This window comes from Etheostoma spectabile, chromosome 16 (assembly GCF_008692095.1).
Source record: "Etheostoma spectabile isolate EspeVRDwgs_2016 chromosome 16, UIUC_Espe_1.0, whole genome shotgun sequence".
Classification (NCBI taxonomy): Eukaryota; Metazoa; Chordata; class Actinopteri; order Perciformes; family Percidae; genus Etheostoma; species Etheostoma spectabile.
This window is the reverse complement of record NC_045748.1, coordinates 15110601-15119370: the sequence shown is the minus strand read 5'-3', so window position 1 is coordinate 15119370 and position 8770 is coordinate 15110601. Positions and strand designations below refer to the sequence as shown.

Below are 8770 nucleotides of genomic sequence, written 5' to 3'. Positions count from 1 at the left end.
CCTCGGAGTATAGGAGAGGGAAGAGAGCTCTTTATTTTGCAATAGATCCTTTGCCTTTCTCTGAAGGCACAACACTACGAGAAAAAGGGATGTTTAAAATAGATCAAGTATAAGGACACAAGTCAGGCTCCTGATTTGCAATCCAGGAGTGGAGAGGTGGTAGCTCTAGCTGCTCTGATGTCATGGCCTCATCCCTTCATAACTGCAAGAAAACTATACTGAATATGGTTGTACTGACAAAAGTAGATTTGTGCATCAGTGTGTTCATGTCTGTGCATATGAATTCAATAATTCACAAGCAATTAGAACTAGTATTAACAAGTATAATTTATTTATTTAAATGAACTAAATGTATGTTTTTAAATGTTCTGTTGTCTGTAGACAAGATGCTGTTCTATGGAAGAACTTTGAGAGGTTCCTCCCGTGGAACATGAGTTTGAACTTCACCTTGCACCGGCAGATGTTCAACGCTCTGAGACGTTTGACATGCCAGACCAAGAAATCCTCCTCCTCCTGTACCTTTAGTTTGGTGCCACTTCCTAATCATCCAACTCTGCAACTCCTCGATCTCTGCTCCTGCCTCTGCCTGAACCAGCTGGTGGCAGACTTGTCTTGAACTTTGTGTGCAGTGATGCAGATGTGACTCAGCCCACTGATCTACATCCTGTACAATCCACTGTATCTTAGTGTATGGATTATTATATCAACACCGTGAACGTTGGTGAATTACTAGAATTGTTGGGGCTTTTTAAATGATAGAGTGTGGTCTAGACCTACTCTATCTATAAAGTGTCTCGAGATGACTTTTGTTATGATTTGAAACTATAATTAAAATTGAATTGAATTGTTACACTAAATGTAAATGTGCTGTATTTATATAGCGCTTTTCCAGTCTTAACAACTGCTCAAAGCGCTTTTACATCTACAGGATACATTCACACACTGTGGCCGGGGCTGCCGTACAAGGTGCCACCTGCTCATCAGATATACATTCATACACACTCACACTCCGATGCGCAGCACCGGGGGCAATTCGGGGTTCAGTATCTTGCCCAAGGACACTTCGACAATGACTGCAGGGGCGGGGATTGAACCACCAACCTTCCGATTGGCAGGCAACCGCTCTACCACTGAGCCACAGCCGCCCCACCATAATTTTACTACTGTGTCTTATCTGGGTGAATGTAATAATATTGTAATATAATAACTTAATACTATTTATCCCAGTACCCTTTGCACTATGTTCCGCATTTAAATAATTTTTATTGGTCTCTTCATTGCACTCATCTCTCTACATTGTTGTTTCTGTTTAGAGTATGTATATTAGTGTGTCTATATTAGTGTGTATATATTGTTTGTTGGGTTGTTTGTTTTGAATGTGTAAGCACATTGTGAGCAACTATGCTCCAAAGGAAAATTCCTCGTATGTGTCTTCATACCTGGTCAATAAAGCTGATTCTGATTCTGATTCTGATTCTGATACAAACAATAGTTCCGTTTTTTGACGCAACACATTTAATTCATTTCAGACAGATTGTGAAATCAACCCAGAATTATTTTATCCATGTAAATCAACATCTTGCATGAATATTGTGGGGATGAAATAAGCCTGGTGGTAGGACATGTTGAGCTCTGTAGGAAGTAGGATTAAGGACATTCAAGTACTTTTGATACATTACTCTATTGTTTATTGCTTATTTTCTTTTAGACTTTGTTTAAACTTAGCACATTACTGTTAAAAGGCTTCACTGATAACAAGGTTGTCTTGACATGGATGATCATTGTCTAATTCAACTTACTTTGCTGAGGTGCATGTTTATTTTTGTGAAGATTCTAGTCCTCCATTACCTTTTTCAGTTCCTTTTCTCTAAATATATCAAATAAGTTCCTTTACCAGACCTGATTTTATACTGCTTAAAATTAGCTAAACTGCAGGCATCATTTTATTTCCATTGGAACAACTGGTGAACCGTACAGCAGCATAAATGAGGGGTGCTTAGCCTATGTCCTTAGACAAATCTGCAAACTTTTTGCCCTTTAGAAGTTCCTAAGGTGCTTCTACACATGAGGCAAGTGTGGCAGTGGTTTATGCATCCAAGGCTTGAATTTAAAATGTCACAAGTAACAGAACCCGGGTATTTTCCAACCAGTCAGCTGAGCACTGGTCCAATGGAGAATGGAGGGACCCTGTTGTTCTGGTGAATGGGTCACGGTTAGGGCTGAAATACCATGTGTATCCACTGGGGATGCACAAGTGTATAGGTCAGGGAGAAACAGCTAAATGCTGCAGTTGCGGCGGCAACTAATGGTTATTTTCATTATCAATTAATCGGCTCATTATTTGCTCTATTTTTAGTTTAGGAAATGTCAAAACATAGAGAAATAATGCCTATAAAATGACTCAGAGCGCAAAAAACCCTATAAATAAAAATGTACCCTATACTAATCTGTCAATCATCTAATCATTCAGGGAAATAATAATCTGTCAGTTATGCAGTAGTTGGTTGTAGATTTTCTGCCAAGAAAGGCGGGGTGAGCGGTGATGCTGCCTGCGAGCCTAAATTTGGGACTACAATACCCTCACTGAAGAGGATTGTTTGATAGATTGTTCTGCGTGGCCACACGGGTACATCGATTCCTTTCTGTGAATGTCATGTGTTATAGTCCCGCCCGCCTGTGCTGACTTGACAAGCGTAAGTAACAACCCCCCTGAAGAGTGTCGACGAATCGTGCTCATCGTCTTCTCTCCGTGCTGAAAACGTGCAAACGTTTCTGGGCGAGGAAACAGTGGAGCTCCGCAGTGAACGTGGCTTTGCTGCAGGTTTGTTTTTCTAGCTGTTGTAGTCTGTTACCTCAGTATGTAACGTTGCGTCATTTAGCCTGTTTGCTAGCTGTTTGGTTTACACATTTTTTTTATTCGACCGCTGACATTTACAAGGATAGCTAGCTGAATTGTACCGCGTTTTTTTTTTTTGGCAAGTGAATGTTGTATCATTAGAGTCGCAACGTGACTTGCACTGTAGCTGGTAGACACACCTCGCAAAAGACATTGAAAGCAGCTGGCTAGCTTAGCAGGGCTCTTAGCTTAGCTAAGTCATGTCAATTTAGCATATAAGCTAGGTAGCTAACTTCTGTTTGGAGGCAGACCTATGTTTGAACCCGGGTGAAAAACACGTTTTCCCTTTAAGTGTAAGAAATTACGCAGTTTCCTTCTTATGTATATTTTCCGTGGATAGCTGTTTTGGAATTAGGTGGAGATAAAAGGGAAAGGTTCAGAATAACCTAACAAGTTAATTTAGCTACAGTGCGTGATGAGCTTTCTCCACAAACGGCCAAGTAGGCTGTTGTTTTTGTTTTAATAAAAAATGCAACTATGAATAATTGTTTCCTGGAGAACCTTTAAACATGGACTAGCAGCTGTAAATGCTTTTGGTAAAACCTCATGGGAGGTAAAATAGGTGCTGCTGAATCCTTAAACTATGTAACGATAGGGGTTGACCAGCATCTTAGCAATCTTAGCAAGGCCTCAGTGCAGTGAGTGATGCTTGTAAAAGTCTAACCTGTTTTTTGCTAGCATCAGTGGGCAGTGCATGTAGGTGGACTGCGTGCGTACAGTAGAGTTCATGCAGGCTAGTTTGAGACTATATTTAAAGTGTTTATTTTAGATTTTGACTGTTATAATGTTGAATTCACCAGGCAACATCCAAGCTGCTGCGTGCATACTTGACTCATGATTTGTCTTCATTAGCCTCACTAGTCGACTAGTCAATTTTATTTATATAGCCCAATATCACAAGTCACACATTTGCTTCAAGGGGCTTTACAATCTGTAGTGCATGTCCTTAGACCCTCGACTTGGATAAGGAAAAACTATTAAGAAGTTATTGGAGCTGAAACAGTTAGTCGAAAAGGAGAAAAAGTATCTGCAACTACTTTTGATAATCCCTTAATTGCCAAATATTCTCTGTTTCCAACTTCTAATTTGTAAGGATTTGCTGTTTTTCCTCATTTTATGTGAATGTAGAGTGGATATATTTTGGGTTTTACAGAACAACTCATTTGATTATGCCATATTGGAATATGGGAATATTTGAAGGACATTTTTCACAATTGTCTGATGTATTATTGCCCAGTACAATTAATAGATCACTCAAGAAAATTATTGGCATATTAACTGATGTAAACATAATAGTTCACCCTTATCAGGATATTTAATGTACCTTTACCTCCTCCATTAGCAGATCCAGGGTGAGGAGCCTGTTTGCATTCCACTGCAGTTGCAAAACAATGGAGGTGAAGCTTGAACAGCAGGACGAAGATATAACATTCAGCAACACTGACACTAATGGTAAAGTCCTTCATATCTTCATTTTGATCAGCCATTTGTGACCATAATGTAAATCGCATTAACTCTTGCATGAAGTAGTAAATGAAGTGAGTCCATTAAATGTTATATCTAGCTTGAGCTACAGTGTGTAGATGTACAGACGAATTAGTTCACTCAAGGGAGGAAAAAAGAAAAAACTGAACATTTCTGGCTTGCACAAAATAGCATGTGGACATGTCAGATGGTTGAGGGTTTCTCCTGTCCAAGAAACTGCTGTTATGTGGGCCCTGAGAAGATCTGCCTGTGTTTTAATCCAGGAAGGGTACATGGTGGTGCTGGGCGTATTCCAGGATACAGTTGGCTGCTGAATGAAACCCATTCTCGGGGTGGAACATACTGTAGACCTAGCACTGACTCGCCATTTATTTATATTTTTGTCACTTCTATTAACCCTACAGTGGATGTGGCTAGTTATGACTATTTAGTTCCCTCTGGCATTCATTTCACAATATTTCAGTGGCATAGTCCTACATTTTAGCAACCGTGTGTTTATAGAATATGACACCAAGATTTGTTTTTTAGAAAATGAGATTATTCTGATGAAACATGGAAAGATTTAGAAAATCAAAAGATTGCCTTCTTTTACACTGCCGTACTGGGGTGCCACAGTTGGAAATTTTCAAATTCTCAAGAGTGGGGTAAAGGTTGTTTCTCAGGATGTCTATTGTAACAGATGAATACCTCATACAGAACGACTGCCTGGCTCAGATTAGACCTGAATTGTCTTCCCACTTAGGTAAACGGCCAGCTGAGGACATGGAAGAAGAGCAAGCCTTCAAACGTTCTCGCAACGCAGACGAGATGGTGGAGCTGCGTGTGTTGCTTCAGAGCAAAGTAAAGACTCATTCACACAGTGGGCTGCATTAGTTGTTGGACCACACTGCTGTTTTTTTCCCCCACTGATCAAAGCGATTATTTCTTCACAGAATGCCGGTGCTGTTATTGGAAAGGGTGGCAAGAACATAAAAGCCCTACGCACAGACGTGAGTAAACGGATAAAATGAGGCTAACATTTCTGCAGCTGAGGAGCTAATTTAGTTGCCTAATAATAAAATTGAAAAGATTTAAACCTAAATTCCAATCAATTTAATCCCACTATTAATGGGATTCCCACGGACACAATACCATATGTCTTTCCAGCAGGTTCAAGAATTGACATGCAATGTTAGTCATAGATCAGTTTTCTACAACAATGAAACCAAAGTCCCTTTCGCACATGCACTGCAACCCTGAAATTATTACCCAGAGGTGCAGTATGTGAGAACGCATATGTCCAAATCAGTGGGACTGGACATTAAACAGACTTTACCTTGCCAGCTCCCTAGTGCCATGTCTGTTTAATGTCCAGTTGAGCCAGTTGTTCACGTTGAGCGAGCCAGTGTGTTGATGACCTTTCCATCATGCTTCTGGTGCAAAATCGGAAAAAAACAAACATCTAAGGATAAAGAAGAAGGAGCATTTACACAAAGACACCAACAAAACTTCTGTTGTTATTGGATGACGCTGAAATCATCAGATAAATTCAAGGAACGGTAAGAGACCCTGTTGTTTATGACCAAATTACACACTGGCCACGGTGAAATCTGCTTCACGTCCTGCCTCCTGCACGCTCTGCCCAGGCGCCGCCCCTTGCCTAAACCAAACGAGTATTTGCAGTAGGTGAGAATGTGTCCGACACGGACATTCTCTTGTTGTGTACAACATGTGTGAAAGGGCAACTTTGAGCAATGTCCAGACCTAATTTGTCAGACATTGAGAGTTCATTCAGAAAACAGCTCAAGTTGAAAGAGAAGAATGGGTTTGGGTTTTTGTTTCCAGTCCTCTTGTGAGTTTCTACCTGATTCCAGTTCCCCTCACAGTGTTGAAGCTATGTTTGAGCTTGAACTGACAACAGGTGCCAGAAAGCCTGAGAGGATATAGCCTCAGGGCTGTAAATCTCCAGACTGTTTTTTTATACTTATCTTTGTCAAGGTCACACTTCCTGTTCTCCTTCTTACCCTAGTTTCAAGTCTCTCATTTCACTTTTGGGACAAAGTATAGCTTGTATTCAATTAAAAATGTATTCCTTCTCCCCCTCTTCCCTTCTCCTTTACTTTTTTGTTTTTATTTTTGGCCACCTTCCTCCGTTGCCCATGTACTGGATCGACATGCCCCTCCTGCGTTGCCCACCTTGACGTTGGCCCAACCTCCGCCCGCCCCTGAACGCCCGCCCACCTGACACTCCCGGTTGGCCCCGCCCGTAAACCGTGCCCCACCTTAAATGGGCACCTAACTTGACATCTTGTGATTGAATGCCCCCGCCCAATGCCAACCTCCTCCACCACAACCACCACCACAACCACCACCACCTCCTCGGCCCATGCAGTACAATGCCAGTGTATCAGTCCCAGACAGCAGTGGCCCAGAGCGGTATGTCCCACCAGTTATTGCCTCACTGCCTGATTAGAACAGTGAAACACATGTCTTTGATAACCTGCCTTCTGTTTAATTTTAACATTTTTATATACATGACCGTATACTCTCCCCCCTCCCCCAAACACCCCCTCCACCACTTGTAAGAGACATGTATTGTTCCTTTTGATTTTGCTGTCCATTTTAAGCATTCTCCATTGAGTATTTTTCACTAGTTTATTGTCCATGTAGAGAATCACTGACAGCTGACTACCAAGTTAGTATTTAATGGTTAGCAACACAGCTGTTGGATGTTGTTTTTCCTTGCTGTGATGTTTAATTTTACCTTAAATTGTGAAAATCAGACATCTTTTTCTCGCTCTGGCCTACCTGGCCTGCTTACTTTGGAACTCCACCTCCCTCACCCACTGTTGTCAGCATCACTGTCCATGATTTCTGAGAGAGCACTGGCTCTTGTGTAAAGGTTTCGTCCCCCACTCTGTTACTCATTAATGTTGTCTTTTTTTTCGATGTGCTGCATCCCTTCTTTTAAATTTCTCTCAGGCCACATGAGATCAGAGCTGCCTGCCAAACCTTTCATAACCCCCCAAAACCCTCCCCTCCTGTCCTGTACCACAAAGTAGTTGGTAACCACTCGCATTTCCTTTCCTACTTCAACCCCTCTGCTCTGTTACTCTTTTCTACTGCCCCCCTCGTCTCCTCCTCACCTCAGCCCTTAGCCCCCTCCTCCCCACCTCTCCCCTCTTCCCCAATCCTGATCAAAATGAGAAGGCGTGCTGGTGGTGCAATTGTCATGGCAAGCCTATGTTGAGTTTGTTACGTTCATTTTCCCCAACTTTCTGGTGGTGGGATGGTAATAGAAGATCTCTCTCACCCCCCCTCCCCCAACTCTGTGTGGCCAGTCTCACCCAAATTTCAGCCGTCCTGAAGTTGCCCATCCTCCCAAGACTTCTCTTACTTTTAAAAACAATGTTAAATTTAGTGCATGTCAGCTGCTTGTTTAATCAATCTACTGTTGGGGAAAAGTTATAGTTGTGCATAGTATACTGCAGTCTTTAATTTTTCCTTTTATAGTTTGAAACCTTTCATAAGTTTGTCTTACTGTTTGCTGGTTTCTCAGATATTTTCTTTATCCGGTTTTACCTTGTGTTCTACTTTTTGTCCATCTTATAATGCCTTGCTTCCTTTTGGCCAAAATGGTTCCTGACAGGATCCTGAGTGTGAATGCCAGCATCGACACTATTGGAGATATACTGCTAAAAATCATACCAACTCTAGAAGAGGTAAGACAATGTTATTTCCGTTGTCTGTTGGAATTAATAGAATAGAAAAAAAGCATTATGCAGAATTTGAAGTTCAACTTATAATCGAGTTCTGCACAAGCCTTAAAGGTACCCTGTGAAGCACGAGAACACGTGAGCAAGCGGGGGGCACAATACAGTGCTTTCCTTTGGCTATGTGCTATTCCGCTCGGAAACGTATCAATGTGCCAACAAATGAAGTGAAGAAGACTGCTTGCTTATAAACAGTATACAACAAATATAAAAAAAAAAGTCTGTGCAAATATTTTAGGAGCAAGCTACATCATTCAAAACATTTGTTGGACCTCAAGGATACACACATTGTGTTTTTGGTGATTAACACTGGTTGTAATATGTTCTGTTTGTGCTTTATTGAATGTATTACTGACCTTTACAGTGCCTGGCTAATGCAACAAATTGGTAACACTCAGACTTACGATTCGTCCCAATCTGGAGTCTACTTGTTACACGACATTGATACACAAAATAACCACACCTGGCTGAGCTTTACACAAAATGGCAGTAACGACTCTCATTGAGACTCACATTCTGAAAATTAAGCATTCAAAGAATGCTTCTAAAACTAGGTCTGCACGAGATTGGAAAAAACTGACATTGCGATATTTCTTTTCTTCCCAGCAAACATAAAACACTGACTACTGTAGCTTCA

At 41.2% G+C, this 8770-nt stretch overlaps 1 protein-coding gene across 10 annotated transcripts in view; it reads left to right on the top strand.

Moving 5' to 3' along the window:
* Positions 1-2596: 2596 nt before the first annotated feature.
* Positions 2597-8770, top strand: part of hnrpkl (heterogeneous nuclear ribonucleoprotein K, like) — a 34927-nt gene continuing 28753 nt past the window's right edge. For 5 of the 10 annotated variants that reach the window (XR_004335775.1, XR_004335776.1, XM_032540439.1 and 2 more), the window contains exons 1-6: positions 2597-2821; positions 4239-4348; positions 5124-5221; positions 5314-5370; positions 6753-6796; positions 8010-8082. Coding sequence is in view for 8 of the 10 variants with exons in the window: in XM_032540439.1 (XP_032396330.1) it covers positions 4288-4348; positions 5124-5221; positions 5314-5370; positions 6753-6796; positions 8010-8082 (333 nt within the window). In the remaining 2 variants the exon portion in view is untranslated. The other 5 variants (XM_032540432.1, XM_032540436.1, XM_032540435.1 and 2 more) reach the window with 5 other exon arrangements.